The 22,965-nt window shown below is 37.7% G+C and overlaps 1 protein-coding gene across 4 annotated transcripts in view; it reads right to left on the reverse strand.

Annotated features, from left to right (window-relative positions):
• Nucleotides 1-22,965, reverse strand: part of kra (basic leucine zipper and W2 domain-containing protein kra) — a 106,659-nt gene that overhangs the window by 72,579 nt on the left and 11,115 nt on the right. For all 4 annotated transcript variants that reach the window (XM_053790145.1, XM_053790142.2, XM_053790144.1 and 1 more), the window contains 2 exons: nucleotides 14,065-14,186; nucleotides 10,983-11,109 (listed from right to left, as the gene is read on the reverse strand). In XM_053790145.1, the coding sequence (XP_053646120.1) occupies nucleotides 10,983-11,109; nucleotides 14,065-14,175 (238 nt within the window). In that variant the 5' untranslated portion in view covers nucleotides 14,176-14,186. The remainder of the gene's footprint in view (nucleotides 1-10,982; nucleotides 11,110-14,064; nucleotides 14,187-22,965) is intronic.

The following is a 22,965-nucleotide window of genomic DNA, read 5'->3' on the forward strand; positions in this document are numbered from 1 at the left end:
TCTGCGACTGCTTGACAGAGTAGACAACAGAGCAAGACGTCTCATCTCTCGCCTGGACCCATCCTGGATAGATCTGTCATTTCAGCAGAGCCTTCAACATAGAGATGTGGGTGGCCTTACTGTTATGTACAAGGCCAATATTGTCAAAATACCACACTTGGATCCACTTCGAGGACAGCGTGAAACAAGCTTTTATGCCACAAGACGGGCAGAAAGCAGCAACTTCACTCTGGCTGTACCCTTCTCCAGAACATCACTCCATCTGAGATCATACATACCCAGGATGACTCGAGTATGGAACACATTTGTACAGCATAATGTCAACGAGATAAAGTCAGCTGATCAAATGAAAATGCTGGCCCACAGATGGCTCCAACTTCATCCTGTTCCCTACTTGTATGTCTCATAACAATAAAAATGCTTTCAAATGAGCTGATGTAGGTAACAGCTCTTAGCTTGCCAATAAAGTTAGGAATCCTTAACCTGTAAATAGCTTGTCAATAAAGTTAGGGATCCTTAACCTTGTCAAACCCTGTGTAAAAAAGAAAAAAAAAAAAAAAAAAAAAAAAAAAAAAAAAAGAGGACACCAGGCTGTAAGCTCAGCAAAGACCACTTTTCAGTATTATGCTGTAGTAAAGTGACAATATGCACCACTTAGAACTGGCAGTTACTGGCAAATCAGCATTACCCCAGTCTGTAAAAACTTATGAAAGTTAACCATTTATTACAAAATAAGGCTGTCTTGACAGGAATGTATTTTCTGACTGGCTTCAAACATTTCACTCCCATACCATCTACAACTCCCTCACTATCTGCCTGTCTTTACACTATCTACAATGTTACTGCAGGAACTTTACAGCTCCTCCGACTCAGTAAGTTATTCAAGTCACCACTAGACAAGTGAATACCATACTGTATTGTATATCTGTAAGTGCATCTACTTTTTTTTTTTTTAAACACACACGCCGATTCCCACCAAGGCAGGGTGGCCCGAAAAAGAAAAACTTTCACCATCATTCACTCCATCACTGTCTTGCCAGAAGGGTGTTTTACACTACAGTTTCTAAACTGCAACATTAACACCCCTCCTTCAGAGTGCAGGCACTGTACTTCCCATCTCCAGGACTCAAGTCCAGCCTGCCGGTTTCCCTGAATCCCTTCATAAATGTTACTTTGCTCACACTCCAACAGCACGTCAAGTATTAAAAACCATTTGTCTCCATTCACTCCTATCAAACACACTCACGCATGCCCGCTGGAAGTCCAAGCCCCTTGCACACAAAACCTCCTTTACCCCTTCCCTCCAACCTTTCCTAGGCCGACCCCTACCCTGCCTTCCTTCCGCTACAGACTGATACACTCTAAGTCATTCTGTTTCGCTCCATTCTCTCTACATGTCCGTGCTCCACTGATACCCTTATTCCAGAACAAACAACCTACTGGAAGGTTAGCCAGATGGACCTTGACTATCCAAGAGTTCAATCCCACCTTTGAGCATTTACCTGGCAAGTCAAATGTAGTCGCAGATGCCTTATCGCGACATGTTAGTATAGTAACTGCAGACCCTCCATTTACTGCTGAAGATGTAAAGAATGCTCAACGAACAGATCCCATGTGGTCTGGTGTGATTCAATTCCTGCTCCAGGAAGATCTTATTCTGACTGTGAAGCCACCAGCACCCATCAGTGACTTTGTCATGAACCAAGAATTACTGTATCGAACAGCCGAGTTGGGTACTCCTAGCAGAAGAGTATACCAGTTAGTAATTCCACAGTCTAGTGAATGTAGCCTTACAGCTAGTTCACGATGTACCAGGTGTTGCACACCCTGGTATGGATCGTTCAGTAAAACAAGCCAGATTGAAATACTTTTGGCCTCGTATGGCAACTGATATTTCTGAGTATGTTAAGAAATGTAGTGTCTGCATGCAACATAAAGGTAATGCTAATGGTCCTAATCCAATCCAAGTATATCCAATTACTAGCGAACCGTGGGAAAGAGTTGCGCTAGATTTGTTAACTAATTTCCAATGTTCCCTCCAAGGTAACAAACATCTGTGTGTTATGGTAGACCATTTCACCAGATATTTTGAGTTAGTTCCTATTGCAGATAAGACTGCCGAGACAGTAGCTAAAGCGTTTAAAGAACGCATTATCTGCAGGCATACCACCCCTAAGTCACTAGTAACAGATAATGGAGGTGAATTCTGTAATGAGATTCTTGAAAATTTGTGTACCTTGTACAAGATCTCTAAATCCACCATTGTTCCTCATCATCCTGCCAGCAATGGGTTAGCGGAACGAACCAATAAGAAAGTACTTGATGTCTTGAGAGCCACTATCAATCCCAACAGTGAAACTTGGGATGAAGTTATACCTGATGTGCAGTGTGCTATAAATTCTGCTTACAATGTTTCTATAGGTGACACTCCACATTATGCATTGTATGGTGTAAATAAACGTTTGCCTTATGAGTTGTTATATTCTAATCCGAAACCAAATTACAACCCTGATGATTTCATAGCAACTCGTACCAGCTTAGCTCAAAGTGTTTTTAGAAGAATCCGTGAAACACTTCATAAATCAACAGCAGAATTTACAAGAGTCGCAAACACTCGAGCAAAGCCATCCAAAATCAAAGTAGGTTCGAGAGTTATGCTGATTAACTTTAACAAAACGTCTGCAATGCCAAAGCTTGATCAAAAGTTTGTTGGTCCTTATCGAGTAGTTGAACATATCACTGGTAATAAGTATAAGGTTAGAGAGATTAGTACTGGTCAGTATAAAGAATCGCATTTGGATCATATGAAGTTAGTATGTGATGATAATGATGTTCCAACCCAGACTAATGTGACAGACTCTGACAATCCTCCTGATCCTGTACTCTCTTCCTCTGATACTCAGTCAGACGATCAACCTGAATGTCGTTATTCCCTACGTACACGACAGGTATTGAGAAATCCTCAAGTATCATTTGTAACTTCCAATTCAGATTTGCCTCAAATACAGCATGAGTTAGCCAGTGCTACAGAGTTTGATCCTCCCAGAGATGACACCCATTCTGCATATGTCAATCTCACCCTAGCAGAGTTGGGGTTAAATGTAAATAACCTGTATAGATGAATAATTACAGTATCAACTTATCAGTATTCAAGAATTTTTTTTTGTGTTCACGTTCTCTCCGCATTCTGCGAGTTAACAGTCTAGATTTGAGTGCACCGAATCTGCCTTTCTGTTAAACACTCTTTCTTTGTATATATTCTTCCCTCAGAATCCGTAGATCACATGAATACAGATCGATCGATCAAAATTTTTTTTTATCACTTGTAATCTCAACGTTGAGTTCGATGTTCATTTGTTGAGTTTTAAGTTGTGCTATATTACACCTTGTATTGCATTACAGTTTCAGTTACGTAAGCTTCCATTCCAATGTTCTACTTATGTATGTTATAATGTTTAATTGTTGTGTACTTTGACATTGTATAGAATCAGCCCAAGCCGTATACCTGCCATCTCTAGTTTGTATTAGTTGTATGTCGGGACGACATACGTTAGCGTCGCCGAGCTCTCAGTAGTAGTAACCAGTTACCAGTAACCAGTGTACCGTTGACTCAACGACCAACCGTCTCTGCCTGAGTCACTATCTGAACTCATATTGCGCTGACCTGGCATTATTCAAAGACCCCCTCACATATGGGTACTGTGGGCGGCCAGTCAGTCAGTGTTAAGAGAGCAGAGAGATAGGTACGGCTGTAAGGGCGCACTCCACATTATCTGTAATTATACGTACTACCAGCCTACGTGAGTATTTCTTTACCTAATCCACGTGTCGAACTCCCACATGATACAACTCCAGGGACTTCCCCAGTGCCACAATAGAGTCAACAGGGTCGGCAGGGTCAGGGTCAGCCTCAAACCCTTCAAAATCTCTCTTGGACACAATCTGGCCACAGTTTTCTCCAAGCAGAGTTCAAAGTCTTGGAAGTCACTTCCTCCCAAGCCTTACCTATAAGGCTTATGCAATGGAGGATAGTGAAGTGATTCTGCCAGAACTCTCTTAGGGTCAACTGAGTGTCTGAGGTCACTTCAAAGCACTTTTGAAACTGCTTTTGTGTAATTTTTTTTTTTTTTTAAGTTAGAAATGACCTGCTGGTCCATGGGCTGGAGGAGAGGAGTGGTGTTAGGCAAGAACTTCACTGTGATGAAACTGAAATCCCTAAACACTTGGTCTTGCATGTCTGGAGGATGTGCAGGAGCACTGTCCAGCAACAGGAGGCACTTGAGTGGCAATTTCTTTTCCAGGAGGTATTTTTTCGCACTTGGGCCAAACACATCATTAACCCACTCTTTGAAAATTTGCCTTGTGACCCATGGAAATCTATTCTTCATGACATTGTTTTTCTTGAACACTGGGATTTTCTGAGTGATACACAAGTAAAGGCTTCACTTTGAAATCCTCACTAGAATTACCACACAACAAAAGAGTAAGCCTGTCTTTCATAGGCTTGTGTCCTGGCAGTGCTTTTTCCTCCTGGGTAATGTAGGTCCCACTAATCTATTCCAGGGGAATTCCTGGCTCTCAGAAGGCAGGAGAAAATGCTTCAATATAACACTAACAACAACTCTACAGCCTATTTATCTATCACAACTAATCTAACATAACATAATAAATAATATAAATAACATAGAAACATGATATATACTCTAGAATGAATGAAATACAGTGGTCCCTCAATAATCGTCTGGCCTGAAAGTCGTCCATTTCGGAAATAGTCCCGTTATTTCGTCTAAACATTGGCTCGCAAATGGTCTGTTAACTCGCTAATCGTTTTTCGTCCTGGACGCGTACTCACGGCTCTCAGCCATTCCCAGCCAGTGTGCCACTGTTTACCAGTGAGCGACGGTCCCCTCACATGTTCATACGAAATATTTCATAATATTCCATTCATTTTAGTGCTTGCAAGTGCTAAATAAGCTACCATGGCTCCAAAGAAAGCTCCTAGTGCCAAGCCTTTGGTAAAGAAGGCGAGAAATACGATTGAATGTAAGAAAAACATCATTGAAGAATATGAAAGTGGCGTACGTGTGGGCGAACTGGCCAGGATGTATAACAAATCCCATACAACCATATCTTCCATCATAGCCAAGAAAAATTAAATCAAGGAAGCTGTTGTTGCAAAGGGGGTAAATATGCTGACAAAAAATGAGATCACCAGTACTAGAAGATGTTGAGAAATTATTGGTGTGGATAAACGAGAAACAATTAGCAGAAGATAGCTTATGACATCGCTTATTTGTTTAAAGGCTAGGCAGTTGCATGACGATTTGGTAAAGAAATTGCCTGCAACTAGTGATGATGCGAGTGAATTTAAGACCAGCAAAGGCTGGTTTGAGAGATTTAAGAAGCGTACGGGCATACACAGTGCGATAAGGCATGGCGAAGCTGCCAGTTCGGACCAAAATGCGGCTGAAAAATATGTGCAGGAATTCAAGGAGTACAGAGGCTGAAGGACTGAAACCTGAACAAGTGTTCAATTGTGACGAAACAGGCCTCTTTTGGAAGAAAATGCCAAAGAGGACCTACATTACTCAGGAAGAAAAGGCACCGCCAGGACACAAGCCTATGAAAGACAGGCTGCCACTCATGTTCTGTGCTAATGCTAGTGGGGATTTCAAGGTGAAGCTGTTACTAGTGTACCATTCTGAAAATCCCAGTGTTTTCAAGAAAAACAATGTTATGAAGAGTAAATTGTGCGCGTTTTGGAAATCTAATAAGGCATGAGTCACGAGGGACATTTTCGTCGAGTGTTTGGCCCTAGTATGAAGACTTACCTCTTGGAAAAGAAATTGGATCTCAAGTGCCTACAGTAATGGGCAATGCACCTGCTCATCCTCCAAACTTGGATGATCTAATTCTGAAGGAGTTTGGGTTCATCACAGTAAAGTCCTTGCCCCCGAATACCACTCCTCTCCTCCAGCCCATGGACCAGCAGGTTATTTCAAACTTAAAAAATCTACACCAAAGCAATGTTTCAAAGGTGCTTTAATGTGACCTCAGACACTCGCTTGACCCTAAAAGATTTTTGGAAAGAACACTTCAGTATTCTCCATTGCATAAGCCTTATAGGTAAGGCTTGGGAGGAAGTGACTACCAGGACTTTGAACTCTGCTTGGAGAAAATTGTGGCCAGACTGTGTCCACAAGAGATATTTTGAAGAGTTTGAGGCAGCCCCTGATGAGCCTATGTCAGTTGTGAACTCTATTGTGGCACTGGGGAGTTCCATGGGGTTGGATGCGAGTTTGGTGGACGTGGAAGAGTTGGTGGAGGACCACAACGAAGAGCTAACCACTGAGGAGCTGCAAGAGCTTCAGCAGGAAGAGCAACAGGTCGCAGCTCAGAATCTTGCTGCAGAGGAGGGAGAGAGATGGAAGAAGGTGCCTTCTTCAGAAATTAAGGAGATTTTTGAAATGTGGGGTAGGATGGAAAGATTTATGGAGAAACATCACCCTAATAAAGATGTTGCAAGCCATATCAGCAACTTGTACAGTGACAGTCTTGGCCCATTTTAGGGAAGTTTTAAAGAGATGCCAGAAACAGAGCTCTCTGGACAGTTTTTTTTGCGAGACAGGACTCCAGTGACTCTCAACCTGGTCCCAGTGGCATTAAGAAACAAAAGAGACGTAACCCCAGAAAAGCACTTGGTACCTGAGGTGTTGAAAGAAGGGGATTCCCCTTCCAAACAGTAATTCAATGTCTCTCCTCCTCCAGTCTTCCATACACTAAGAAGAATCGCCAATAAAGGTAAGTGTTATGCTGTTAATGTTTCATCATGTGCCATTGTATTGTTTATGTACTACATCTATATTTCATGTAAAAAATTTTTGTTTTAATACTTCTAGGTGTCAGGAACGGATTAATTGTATTTACATTATTTCTTATGGGGAAAATCGATTCGAAAATCGTCTATTTCCACTTCCAGGAACGGATTATGAACGATAATTGAGGGACCACTGTATATCATTATGTGACTAATGGTGTCAGCCACTCCCAAGGTAAAAATAATTACTGCTCTGACCATATCTTCCCATTCTTGCCCTTTGACGTCTTATAGGAGAAATCAGTTTGTGAGGCTAGCTATACTAGATCACTAGTTTCATAAGGAAAACACAAACAAAAGCAATTTTCTCGTGTTTTCTATGATTTCATGCTTTAATTCAAAGATCATCATCTCAGCACTGTTCTTTGCCCTTACACACTTTCTTACGACCCATTTTTAGAAAAAAGAAATTTGGCAAAATAACTGCACAAAAAGCACAAAACACAAATATTGTGGCATTCGCTGTGCCAACTAGTGACGGCGTATCTGAAGCTCGCTCTTAATTTGGATTTTGTCTTGCAACTCAAAGCAAAAAAACTGACCGAGCGACGGCTTGTAACTCGGAAAACTCTTAAGCTGAGGCACTCACAAGTCAAGGTACCACTATGTCCAGAAGTCCACCAATACGGCTAAGTCAGTTGTACTGGGCATCTATTCATGTCTGGTAGTCAACCAATTAAGAACACTACACCGGGTTAATCGAAACTTTCAATACAACAGATTTTTCAGTATGCCTCTGTCCTGAGTCCATACTGTGTCCAGTGTTCTGGCCCCTTCCCGTCTTCTTAACCTTACATTTACCAAGGATAAACTGAAGCAACCACTTAACTGACCAACGATGAAGTTTACATGTACACTGTGCACAAAGGATGCCAGCATTAGTTTTCTCTGAATGGTCACATCATCAATGCAGCAAAATTTTGCCATGTTGAAGGTTTTGACTAGTCAGGCTATGTCAGCTTGCTTGACTACCAGACATGTACAAATGACAAAGAATCTATTTGGCATTTGTACACATCTGGTAATCAAGCAAGTTGACATAGCCTGTCTATAATAATGTTGGTAGAATTACCGACAATATGTAAAGTAAAAGGACACAAGCACAACTAATGTGACATTTTTATTGTGGCAACATTTCGCTCTCCAGGAGCTTTGTCAAGCTGTTACAAACAGTACATGGACACAGAGGGTATATATAGGCTCAGACGTGCAATACTAATGGCAGTAGTAGTAATGATGTAAGTTCTAGTAGTAGTAATACAATATGGTAGAACAATTAACTTGCACATGAGTAAAAGGATATAAAAGCTATTACTTGGGTAACAAAATTAGGTTAGACAAATATTTGTATAGAAGGCTGGATAGAGAAGGCCTGTTTCAAAAGTACTTTCACAAGCTAACACCAGAGTCACCATTGCTTCCAGCACTTCAATAAAGGATCTAACCAAGACAAAATCAAAACACCACAAACCAGTCAACGCAGGGGTTTACACTATACCCTATCGAGGCTGCGACAAGATTTATGTAGGTGAAACGGCAAGAAACCTCGACACCCACCTTAATGAACACATTTATGCATGTAGGAACGACAACTTGAACAACGCCTGCATACAACACCAAAATTCCACCAATCATCTCATGAAATTCAGGGATGCCCAATTAGTGATCAAAAACTAATTTCTGCAGACACAAGTGCCTTGAATCATCACTAATCGCCGTTTCTAATATGATTAAGCAAAACAAAGGCAGCTTCACCATCTCTGAAGTCTTAGCAAGAATCTTCCTGAAAACAGTAAACCCTGCCATTACATAGTCTCTCCTACTACACAAGCACATTACGAACATTGAAACAGGCCTTCTCTATCCAGCCTCCTATAGAAATATTTGTCTAACCTAATTTTATGTTACCCAAGTAATATCTTTTATATCCTTTTACTCATGTGCAAGTTAATTGTTCTATCATATTGTATTACTACTACTAGAACTTGCATCACTACTACCACCACTCACTCTGAGCCTATATATATATACCATCTTTGTCCATGTACTGTTTGTAACGGCTTGACAAAGCTCCTGGAGAGCAAAACATTGCCACAATAAAAAGTCACATTAGTTGCACTTTTGTCCTTTTACTTTACATAGCGTGACTAGTCAAAACCTTCAACATGGCAAAATTTTGATTAAGAGGACACCCTCCCCCTTCCCACATTAATCCATTTTATAGAGGTTTTCACTATTTCCATTAGGGGTTCATCAGTTACAACAGCTTCAAAGGTTTTAAGAACATAAGAAAAAAGGAACACTGCAGCAGGCCTACTGGTCCATGCAAGGGAGGTCCAATTCTCCTACCAGCTTAAGCTAATGCCCTAACCTAGTCAGGTCAGGTCACATTCCCTTAAGGAAGGCGCACAGCATGACCTAGTTGCACAAGCTGGTCAGGTCGAACTCACACCCACTCGTGTATTTATCCAACCTATTTTTAAAACTACACAACGTCTTAGCTTCTATGACAGTACTCAGGAGTTTGTTCCACTCATCCAAAACTATTACCAAACCAGTGCTTTCCTATACTCTTCCTGAATCAGAAATTTTCCTACTTAAAGCCATTGCCGCGAGTCCTGTCCAAGCTAGATATTTTTAGCACGTTATTTACATCCCCTTTATTTATTCCTGTTTTCCATTTATACACCTCAATCACATCCACCCTAATTCTACGCCTTTCTAGAGTGCAGATCCAGGGCCCTTAGTTCATCCTCAGAAAAGATTTCTGATACATGGGATCAATTTTGTCATCCTCCTTTGTACGTTTTCCAGTGCATTTATATCCATTCTGTAATACAGTAACCAGAACTGTGCAGCATAATCTAAATGAGGCCTGACCAAAGATATATACAGAATTTAAGAACAACCTGAGGACTATTATTTATACTTCTTGATATGAAGCCAAAGATTCTGTTAGCTTTATTGCGAACACTTATGCACTGTTGTCTTAGTTTCAGATTACTGCTAACCAAATTCCTAAATCCTTTTCGTAATCAGTATTATTAAGATCTACAATATTTAGTTTGTATGTGGCATGGTTATTTTCCTGTCCAACATTTAGAACTTTGCTTTTGTCTATATTAAACTGCACCTGCCACTTTTCTGACCACTGCATCAGTCTACTCAAACCATCCTGGAGTGCTGTCCTCATTAGAATGAATTGGACAACCTATTTTGGTATCATCAGCAAATTTGCTTATGTCACTATTTATTCCCTCATCTATATCATTTATGTAAATTATAAACAGGGGGGCCCCCAACACTGACCCCTGTGGAACACCGCTTGTGATGTGCCCCCCATTCTGGGGATTTGTTAGATTTTAATTTCTCTGTCTGAGGACCACGTCACTAGTTACCCCAATCGTGCATATTTTATTTTTGTCCTGTTCTACATAATTTTTTCCTGGAATTTCGCTAGTATCTTCCTGAGTAAAAACTGAAAGGAAGTAAGTGTTGAAAAGTTCACACATTTCCTTTTCACTGTCAGTGTCTGACCTGAGTTACTCTTAAGTGGGCAGGTGAGCTGAAAAATACTATTACTGTACATGGTAATTGCATTCTCTCAGAATGGTCTATCCTATACACAGGAGATATGAAGTTTTTATGAAGACAGCAGAGGCATTTTGTTATTAATACAATAGTAACATATGACCAGCAACTGAATACTAAATTCTTTCTTCAATGAGCCTGTGACACACTTGTAAGGAATAGCCAGACTTGTCAGGCTTTTCTGCTGATGTTTGTTCAACCAGACTGTTCCTGTTATTAGAATGCTGGCTCTAGTTTTCCCCACAGCATAAGTTGGGTTGTCATAAGAAAAAAATGGAATTTAAGAAAACAAATCATGCCGGTAACATTGTTACACTATATACATACAAGAATATGCATTTCTGTATGCAAATCCCATGCAGTTAATTTAAATATCAACACACACTGCATGATACAGTACACTGACAAATGGCAAGTCATATCAAGCAGGGACAAACTAGCTCAAGAAAGCTCTACTCAAAACTTCATACTAATTCTACCTAGAGAAATAAACTGAAGGAAAATAACCACTTACTGAGGATGCCACCAGCAATTAAAATGTCGAAAAGTGTTTCTCCGTAAGTGCGATATTTAAGCTTAGATCCGGCCTGGTCAAGGTATTTGTTGACAGCTTCTAAATCTGAGCCAGCGTCAATGAGACCCTGAAACATAAGCTTAATTAACAAGCTCATCTAACAAATATTAATTTTGTTATTAACTATTTTATAGCATCAATAAGCTAAGTAAAATTTCACAACCAATTTTTAACATTAGTACACAAAAGCTGGAGCTCCCCCCCCCCCCAACAAGCTTAACCCTTTCACTGTCCAGACTACTGAAATTAAAAATGCTTGTAGTGTCCACATTTTTTTTTTTTTTTCAAAAAAACTATTATTTCTTCTGAAATGGTAAAGAATCTTTTTCTGAAGGTAATGACACCAAGAACTCAAAATTTGATGCCAAACTTATGAAATTGGGCAGGTGCAAAGTTAGCAAGCTGGACAAAATTTATACATCAAAAAAGCCAATATTGCCAGTACTTTAAAGCCAATTTCAAACTATTTCCAGTCCAGGAACAAAATAAAATTATCTATTTCAGTAGTATGTATTCCATTCCATCAAATGATATCAAGAAACAACCAATAAAGCCATCCTAGGAAACACCTCAAAGTTGCTATTTTAAACCAAACACAAGGTCCAAGTTTTGCTTTTTCCCCATCATGCATCAAGGCAGGATTTTTTTTATACTGTGCACCCTTGTGTCATAGACCCATTCTCTCATATCTAGGCCAAAATTTATCACTCGGCTTATCCAAGTGAGCTGAGCTCATGACAGATCTAGGTGAAGAACCCTGGCGTTAATATCATATGGAGGCCCTCCACATTGGCGAGGGTTAGGGGATGAAGAACCTCGTGAATCTTGAAAGTTCGTGAATGCTTGGTGCACAAATATGATGTAGGGAAATATAATAATAGCATTTACTTAGCCTAACAATGTTGCTTCTTTAACCTATTGAACCACGAACAATCATAAAACACATGAGAACTTAAAATATTTTATAAACACGTTATGCCTGGGCATTTGCAAACGTTTGAAGCTCGTGAAAGTGGAGGGCTAGCTGTAGTTCTACTTGACAGTCAGTGAAAAAGTTAAATGACTAATAACTATAAGGACTTACATCTATAAGGAGTAACTTTCATGCAACTCATACTAGTTTTTAAAACTTAAAAGTTTATTACTACTGTAGAAATAACATTTTATACTCCCAAGTACACTGTACATACATATCAATGTAATTACCTACTTGTCTTAAGCACTTGTAGCAACAGGGGCAGAGCTATATCATGGTGTCACATCTTGATAACACATTCATCGTGCATTTTTATATTTACAAGTTATATATTTACAAGCATTACTAGCCCCTCCAGCAGCAAAATTTAACAAGACAACTTATAAACTGCTTCCACTTTCAATTTATCCCATTCTACCATTATTTGTTAATAAAACTTACCAGTATTCCTTCAGATTTTATATTTCTTAAATTTATGTGGCTTTCTGACAATACACAAGATGTGTTTACATTGGCAAGACTAACAATGTACTTCTCTCATGTTCAAAATCATAGCCATCATAGCTATTAGTTGATAGCTATGATGGCTGCAACTACCTTTCTTCTAGCCCTAAAAGACACAGTCTTGTTGAAACAGCTTTTGTAAACAGCTTTCCTACCATGAACCTTAGCTCTGGCACTGTTTCTGTAGATGCCCGTCTTTCCCAGTATACTGTCAAATGCTTTAGTCCCTTGAACACCCATGACTTAACTTAACCTTTGCCCTCACCACTGCCTCCTCCCCTTCCTCTTCCTTTGCCATCTATATTTTCATCATCATTCCTGTCTTTGCTTTTGTAGGTTTTTGTCCTGCGAGGGTCTTTTCCTATGCCCGTTGGCCAGTCGTCTTATACAGTACTTCTTTCTCATTCTTTTGCATTATAAATTGTTTCCTACTGCTGCTGCTACTATTACTTTTACCACCTGGTTTACCATTACTAATATTGCTGCTGCTACTTCTTTACTACTACTACTACCTCTACCACCACCACTACTACTACTATTACTTCTACCACCTGTTTCATCATTACTAATACATACTGCTGCTACTTTACTACTACTACTACCACCATTATTCTCTCTTCTTGCCTCTCCCCCATTCTCCCTTCTGGCTTCTACATCTTTCAGCTGTGATTTGACAATGGTCCAGAATAGATCGAATCATTGTAAGGTTTCTCCTTCAGCCACTGTGCATCTTTAGTGTTTTCAGCTCATCATAACTTTATCTCTCTCATGATCCATTTTGTAATTTTACAATTTATCCTTCGACAAGTAATCTATTTTTCTTGAGGTGTGAGCACCACACAATAGCTGCATATATCAATTTACATTACGAACAGCTTTTTCACTCTCCATCCATATAATATTTTAAAAGATATTTATAGTTTGCCAATGTAGCACATGCCTTTCTCAGAATTTTATTTACACAATCTTCTGGTTAATTTTTTATTAACTTCTAGATCCCTTTCTTTATACAATACAGGACTCCCAAACTTTTTTTTTAACAATCTATATTATTGTGATCAGATTTCATTTTCTCCCATTACCATTACATTTATCATTATTATATGCAACCATCCACTTGTCATTTGCATAATCTATCTAAAATATTTTATAAGAATTGTCATTCTTATTTATTTTGCACAGAAATAATTTTTTGGGTGACTAGGCAATCTGACAAAGAACAATCTTTACTCCACAGAGAAGGTAATTTACTCAAAAACTTTTATTACAGCCAAGACAATAAGAATAATCCCCTAATAGGTGTAGCAATGATCCCAAAGCCATCAGTTTAAGAGTTAATTGCTGAGTGTGTCCAGGAGCTAGAGCACAGTATACTGTACATACATTTCTGTGAAAACCAAATTTTGGTTTAGAAAAACCCCAAATTTTAAACATGACACCAAAGTTTTGCTGATGCATTTGAATTAAGAAACATCAAAAAGTCCAGCTCCCAGATATCACTGGGAAGAGCGCATATGAATGTTATCCTAAGTGGTAACATACCTGTAAAATTGCATCACGAAACCCCACAGGGTCGTATTTCGCTTTCTCATCTCTCTTTCGAGTCTTTATGCGCTGCCCCTGGAGCGTGGGTTTTTCAGCTTTAGTAGTCATACAACAGACAACTGCAAAACAGAAAAAAACTGAAATTAGAAAAAATTATGCTATGTAATCAGGCTGACTTATTATATTTACACAAGAAAATATTTTAGTTCTTAAAAGCTCTTGCAAGCACTTTCCAGTTAAACTTGAAACTCACTGTATAACAGTAATGCATGAACTCCCACACCTGTTCAACATGTTGCGCGCACACTTTTTCCCATGCAACCATCAAGTACTTCTTTATTCATACTTTAACAAGTCTTAAAACCTTTATTCACATACTGCAGTTCCTACAAATGACTCCATCAATATAAAATTGCATTGTTAGTAAATATTCAACTATACACCATACCTCTAACCAACTTTTCCTTCAGGAATACAGTATTAACAATTCTCAATGCCCAAAATACATACAATTACTACAAAATACAGAATATTAGACAACAGCTGGGACTTATTTATGCAATACTACAGCACTTATCCTTGATGAAGGAAATGGGATTGTTATGCTGCAGTGATTCTGAATGGCCCATCTACAATACACTGGCCTGCTTGCGTATTAATGCAGCCTTACCATGCTACAGGTCCTGTTTTCCAATTAATAACCAGTGTTTACTGCAGCCAACTGACACAACCAACAGTAAACAAGGGTTAAGATAATGCATGTTAGCTATATTCCCCAGATTTCATAAACCAAGCCAGCACTCAGATACAAACTCTGACCTGTCAATTATTTAATAAGAACTTGTGAAAGGAGAATGTGCAAGGTTGTGTGGGAATGGGGAAGGACACTAACATACTGCAGTGATAAGCAAACTAAATATTAAAAGCAAATATTAAGAATTAAGTCTATTTTCCCTCCCAACTGGAATTCCCACCAGCTCCTACTTGTATGAGTAACACTGGTTCCCTATAAAGGCAAGAATATGTACAATCTAACCTGTTTATTAACATTAGCTATTAAAGTTTAATGAAAACAAGTATCTTTCCAATATAAGCTTGTATCTTTTACACTGGTCTTGGGAATGTTACTGCCAATCGCCAAAGACCCTTTCAGATTGAGCCTCGTGCTGTTGGGGAGAAATCATTCGAAGAACCTAGATTGTTCAACAGGTTGCCAGTGTTTAGAGTTGGGAATCAGTTAGTGCTTTCAAATCCAAGTTGAAAGCACATCTCTATTGTAGATCCTGATGATGATAATAAAGTCACTCATGAATATACAATAAACTTTATTTTCTCTTCACTGTTGTTGCATTTATGACGGTGTGCAAGTTCTGATTTTTTTTTGCAAGAAAAACTGCAAGAATAACATCCCCACATAAATTACAGTACAGTGGACCCTCGAATTTCATCAACCCTTTTCTGTATGTAAAAGTACTGTATAGTTGTTCTCTATAAAATGTATTTTTTGTTAATATTTTTGGGTGTCTGGAATGGATTAATTGGATTTACATTATTTCTTATGGGAAATATTAACAAAAAATACAATTTATAATGAATAACTATAGTTTTAGTTATTCTCTATAAAATGTATTTTTTAATATTTCCCATAAGAAATAATATAAATCCAATTAATCCATTCCAGACACCCAAAAATATTAACAAAAAATACATTTTATAGAGAATAACTACAGTTTTGCATACAGAAAAGGGATGATGAAATTTGAGGGTCCACTGTATTATTACAATTTTTTATTGCTATCATTATTAATATCACTAATTATTATTATTCAATTCAAATATTCTTACTGCTCTGACCAGATTCTCAATCATTACGTAAACAAAAGGTCTACCTCAAAATCCACTCTCCCTAAACTCTGCAATTTCTTAAAATAATGCAGTACTATTTCCTTTACACATAAGACACCACAAGACATTCTTCACCACAACAGGTAGGAACCGTCATCCTCGCTCTGAGGAGAGGATGAATGCATCTACTTGGGAGAACAACACTGCTGTACCTAAGGGCTGGAATAATCACCACACACAACTCCAACCATATCTTTTCCTTCAAATCCTCCAAAACAGTGAACTTCAAGTCACTGCCAAATAAAAATCCCAAGAGGAATGTACCGAAAGGAAAATGGGATGAGAAATATGAAATTCTTTAAATCAATGTTAAATGTTAAAATGATCTAGTAATTGATCCTGCACCCCCTCTGAGAACTTTTCATTTATTCAGCCCGAGATGCCCAAGCAACCTTATTTTATCCAGTTTTACAAAAGGCTACACTAACATGGTGTATTAAAACCTCTGACACACAGCACACCCAGAGGATACTGAAAGCAAGCAATTCTACAGGAACTGTATCTTAGAAATGCAGTATTGGTTAAAAAGATAAAAGTACAAAGTTTTGTCATTTATGATTTTTAACATTTTCTAGGTACAAGACTATTTATGAATCAATTACAGTTATGCAAGAACATTTTATAAATTATATCTAATTGTGATAAGCTTCTTACACTAAAAAAATTGAGAGAATTTTTACAGCAAAACTTTTCTTTACCACAGTAAATACAATAACATATGTTGAGGCTTAAGCTTTATAAAATGTTGAAAATTAATAAAAAATAATTCCAAGTCTTCAGTAAAATCAGTAGGTAGCTATAAAAAAAAAATTAAATAAATAAAACCTGTTCACTAATGCCCTCAATCCGGTCTGACTTTATTAAACTTCAGGGAGTGGAAGGTATATGAATGGTAACTATTACAAATAACAGAAAAGTTTTGTCATTCATCTCTGTGCAGCAGAAAAGCAGGTTTCAAGCAATAGGGACTCAAGCAGCTAATAGGCATGTACATATGAGCTTTTAGAATCCGACATGGAACGAAGAAAACTTGTGAAAGTATTCTGGAAAATCGGATTGCTGAACTTTAGTCTGGGAGGTGAAGTACTGCCTGCAGACCTGCACTCCTGAAAGCCAGGTGGGGATATAGTACGTAGTTCGAAGGGTCAGTTCAATTACAATGTCTGCACTTCTGGCAAGACAGTTACTGAATAAATGATTGAGTGCTTCCTCCTTTAGGTCACCCTTTTATGGTGGGAAATGGATGGGATAAAAAAACTAAATTGTGTGATTAAGAAAACTTTGGCTCTGCTTAGCACTGTAATGCTGCATCTCCTAGCAAGTAATGAGGGAGCTCATTAAAATACTATTCACTACACTAAGTACAGAAACTTGAATCATTTTCTAAAGATGAATATCAAAGATTCACTACACATTTCAAATGGGAGAAAAAAAAAAACCTACCAAGTTGTCTTTGCATGCATGTGAGACTATATATGGGACATACAAACCAAAGAGCCCTTTAAAAGCTACCCTAATCTAAGGCACTCACACCAATGCATAAACCTAGCCACTAAATAATTTAGAGATCAAAATATGAAATAAAAACAATGAAGATGTTACACTAATTCCACTTCAAACCAACTTGTAGCATATAAAATCAGCTTCACATGCTTAGTCATACATGCTAAATGATTTAAGCTCACCAAAATTACCAAGTACAGTACCCTCTATTATGATAACCAGCTTTAAAAAAAATGAAAATAGTCTTAAATTACATTAAAAATCAGCATTCATTTTCAACAAAGCATACAAACATTTAAAGTACAATAATATTACCAATAATGAGCCAACAATAATTAGCTTTTAAGCTAAAACCAAATTACTAAAAGTATCAAGCATAGTTTTGGTTGTATTGTTTGGCAAGATATTACCAGAACAAACTCCAATGAAGCACAGGAAAAATAAACCAATTTTTATCTAAAGATGCAAATATATGTACAAGAATTTTAAGGGAAGAACCATAAATTGTAAAAAAATAAAAAATTAGAAGCAGTTCAATGTCACATGGAAAACCAGAAAAAAAAAAATGGTACAGGAAACAAGAGCAAGTGATGCATGCCAAAAATATCCCCAAGAAGCATACCAAACACAGATCAGTGTACTCTATTCACCTACAGGTGTATTGGTAACGAACAAATATTTAACAAATATGACTCAATTCTTCACTGCGTTTGCTACTATACACAATAATTCAGGTACCAACTTGAAATTGTAATACATTCATTATAAGATTCTAAAATTTTCAAGTGTATGCCCCTTTTATGATCAAAAGCAGCACAGGCAAGCCTTGTTGCAAGTGACATTCTCTTTATATTACCTCACTGAAAGTGGCCCTCTTACCCAATATTTATTTATATAAACCTAACATCAGTGCTAATCTTGTAAAAAAAAAAAAAAAAAAAAAATTACCATACAGGTATTACTCAAAGTCTCACCAATATTGGGAGAGTATTAAAGTGTAATACAGTGGTATGCATTCTGTAAGATGGAATGAATAACTCATTCTCAATTCAAATATTTTTTTGCCTTGAATTCTCCCCTTATTTACAAGTTAACCCCATTTTAACGTGTTTTTTTTTTTATTGGAACTAACCAGCACTGTTAACGGAAACTTGCCTATATAGTATGTACTAACCAAGGAGAATGTCCAAAAAAAATTTCACTGCACCAGTGGCGTATAGTACCTGAAATTGCCTTGATTTTAGTCTAGACCCTGAAGTCTCCAGTACCAAAACATGATTTTTATCTTAAAATACAAATCGCCCAACCAAAATTTGTCAAATGTAAACACTATACTGCAAATTTAAACATTCATGATTTTACTTTCCTGCTGCTATAAATACAGTATTAAATTATAATAATGAAATGCCAGAAATGTGACTCAAATCCACATACAGTGGACCCCGCTTAACGATCACCTCCCAATGCGACCAATTATGTAAGTGTATTTATGTAAGTGCGTTTGTACGTGTATGTTTGGGGGTCTGAAATGGACTAATCTACTTCACAATATTCCTTATGGGAACAAATTCGGTCAGTACTGGCACCTGAACATACTTCTGGAATGAAAAAGTATCGTTAACCGGGGGTCCACTGTACTTGTATATTAATACAAGTTTCTCGTATTGGATTTCAAAACAATTGCATACTCAGGTTTTATGGCCAATAACAGTCACTAGCAAAAACACATTTACTGTAGTTTTATTAGTGGTCACTTTTTTTTAAGCTGCGGAATTTATATACAAGCTATTATCTTAGAACCTCAACTCTTATCAAAGCCTAGACCTATCCAAGGTAAACCACCAATTAACAAAGCAATCCACAAAGGGGCTAACACATGGACACCTACTTGCTAAGAGAACCGGGGTAACAAGTGTAAGTAAACATGCCCAGCATCACCTACCACAGAATCTAAAGTCTTTTGATGGTGAACAGAACAAGTTGCTACTGAGCTATGAGAGCATCCCTGTAACAGTTGTTAACAAGGGGGAAAAAAGAAAAGATATTTTAACCAGTGTGGGAAGAAAGGCTTAAGGTTAAAAATAGCTTTTTTCTCTTGGTATCTCTGCATGCCTTTCCCTCAAACTTTTAATAACATGTGCTATGTTTGATGTAAATCCCCTGTACCAATTTTTTTTTCTTAAGGTTTACTCAAAATCACAGTCTAAAGAAAATACTCAGTACAGCATACAGACACTCCTCACTTAACAATGAAGTTCCGTTCGTAAGACCATGTCGGTAAATGAATTCAGCGTTGAGGAGCATACTATACTATAACCAAAACCAGAAGAATGCATCTGGTTTTGGTTGATACACGTTCATTCCCATGTTTGTGAATCTTATACAGTGGAACCTCGACTTACGAATTTAATCCATTCCGTGGACTTGTTCATATCCTGATTTGTTCGTATGCTGGGTCAACTTTCCTCATTTATATTAATTGAAATGCAATTACATGTAATTTGTTCCAGCTGAATTCCTGCTCTCAGGAGACATGACAAAATAACCCTAATATCAACTCGACGGCTTATTTATCTGTCACAATTCATCTAATATGACATAATAAGCAATATAAATAAGATAGAAACCTGATATACACTCTAGAATGAATAAAATATGTCATTATGTGGACAGCAGAGGGAGGAAGATTGTGGTCGAACATTCTAACTATGAAAACGTCAGAGGTGTTATAAGAGAAAACGGAGTTTGTGAGGCTAACTGAATTAGATCTGGTGTACATACGACATTTACATATCTTGGAGAAGAAATGCAGAGCGGTATATCCTGTCAGGAGTTCACACTTTTCTTAAGGACTGTTTTGTACAATTTTTATGTACACTGCATATCTCCTGTGAGCTGTTTCTCCATCAACCATGTCAACAATTTCTCTAAGGCCCTTTGCTGGCGCTATAGCCTTTATAGACTCCTGCTTTAGTATTGCACATATAGTAGATTATTATTATTATTATTATTATTATTATTATTATTATTATTATTATTATTATAATCATGGGGAAGTGCTAAACCAATAGGTACTCAACTCACCAAGTCCTCAACCCTCGTACCTAGTCTGTGCTTATTAATCATTTCTTGCTTTAATTCCATGAAAATCATCCTCTTTTTCTTCTCGGCACTGTCCTTTGCACTTGCTTCCTTATGGCCCATGGTTAGAGGAAAGAAATCTGGTGAATTAACTGCACAAACCTAAGGAAATCACGAGAATTCCTTGCACCGCAAGGGTAGCTCCATAAGCACACGTGAACTGGTGACCATTGTGGTGGTGTCAAACTAAATTATACGCAGTACGTACATATTATATTATACTATTACGTATTATATATTATGTATTATCATTATTAGTAGTACTTACGTATTATAATAATAAATTAATAATTATAATACAGTGGACCCCCGGTTAACGATATTTTTTCAATCCAGAAGTATGTTCAGGTGCCAGTACTGACCGAATTTGTTCCCATAAGGAATATTGTGAAGTAGGTTAGTCCACTTCAGACCCCCAAACATACACGTACAAACGCACTTACATAAATACACTTACATAATTGGTCGCATTCGGAGGCGATCGTTATGCGGGGGTCCACTGTAATTATATTATTAATTTAGGGACTTGGAGCACAGATTCAATTCCCTAGATCAAGAGCCCCTCACCACGTACGTACTACTACTACTACTACTACTACTACTAATAATAATAATAATAATAATAATAATAATAATAATAATAATACATAAATAATAATAATAGTAATAATAATAATAGTAACAGTAAGGAGAAACTTCAAAAGGCTGCCAATAGTTGGCACCACCATCAGCAAAACATTGGTAACTACCACTAGTACACTTTTCACCTGTCTAGACTTTAGTAGTCTATTAGTATTAGGTTAAGTCTGCCCGAAATGCCTCGGCATGATAGTGGCTTTCTTTGCTCCAATCATATGATGACATGTAAACACACATTGTAACCTTTGCAAAGAAATACGTACATATATTATTTATTAACTTATTTAAGCAACCTTCCTGGAAGGGAAAGTTCACATCCTGAAATTTCCTTCGTATTCAGAAGCAAAAAATCGACCAAACGACAGTTTGTATCCTGAAAAATTCGCATGGTGGGGCATTCGTAAGCCAAGGTTCCACTGTACCATTTTACATTGTGTACCAGTTGTCTTCACATTGATAAAATAGAATAAATAATGAGCAACACTGAGTGAAGGCATACAAAAGGAATAATTTTCTATAGTTACCCCCAGTAATACTATTGTGTACACATTTTCTGTGATGTTGAACTAGAGAAAACTATTCTTTCCAACACTCAGACAAGATGACTGGAAAAACATCTCATATTTATGATAATTTATTCTACTGTGGGGTGTATTTATCATGTTTATACATTACTTTGCATGTTTATTATATAATTTTGAAAAAATATTAGATGGATTAATCAAAATGTCTACACATATTAACATAACATGCAACATTTAATGTGCCTCAGAGTGATCTTTATTGTTATTATTATGGTGCCTTCAAGACTAATAAGAGACTTAGTGATTTTAATGTGTACCTGCATGCTAGCAGTGTTCAAGTTTATTTAGGTACAAGTATACATAAGCATAATTATCAGAATACAGTATATATAAAATATGAAATAACTTTAAAACACCTGAAATTTTGGAAAGTTTCCAAACAATGGAGAGTTGTGCTCACGGAGTATGTAAACAAACCGGGTGGTACATGGTGACCGTATTGTAAACTCAGGTGGTGGGAACCATATACAGTGGTACCTTGACTTACGAGTGCCCCAACTTACGAGTTTTCAGAGTTGCAAGCCATCACTCGGTTGATTTTTTGCTTCGAGAGCCAAAATCTGAGTTACGAGCCAGCTTCAGATATGCGTACCTATAGTTAAATCCAACTCTGTACCCAGAGGAATGTCAGGTACTTCATCCCATCCCATATGCTCTTCCAAGACATAACTGGAAGAATAATACTCCCACACTAATCCCAGATAACAAAAAGATTAGGTGATGAAAGATTGGATATCAGATTGGAGGGAGAGAGTATGGAGGAGGTGAATGTATTCAGATATTTGGGAGTGGACGTGTCAGCGGATGGGTCTATGAAAGATGAGGTGAATCATAGAATTGATGAGGGAAAAAGAGTGAGTGGTGCACTTAGGAGTCTGTGGAGACAAAGAACTTTGTCCTTGGAGGCAAAGAGGGGAATGTATGAGAGTATAGTTTTACCAATGCTCTTATATGGGTGTGAAGCGTGGGTGATGAATGTTGCAGCGAGGAGAAGGCTGGAGGCAGTGGAGATGTCATGTCCGAGGGCAATGTGTGGTGTGAATATAATGCAGAGAATTCGTAGTTTGGAAGTTAGGAGGAGGTGCGGGATTACCAAAACTGTTGTCCAGAGGGCTGAGGAAGGGTT

The sequence above is a fragment of the Cherax quadricarinatus genome, chromosome 58 (genome assembly GCF_038502225.1).
Source record: "Cherax quadricarinatus isolate ZL_2023a chromosome 58, ASM3850222v1, whole genome shotgun sequence".
NCBI lineage: Eukaryota > Metazoa > Arthropoda > Malacostraca > Decapoda > Parastacidae > Cherax > Cherax quadricarinatus.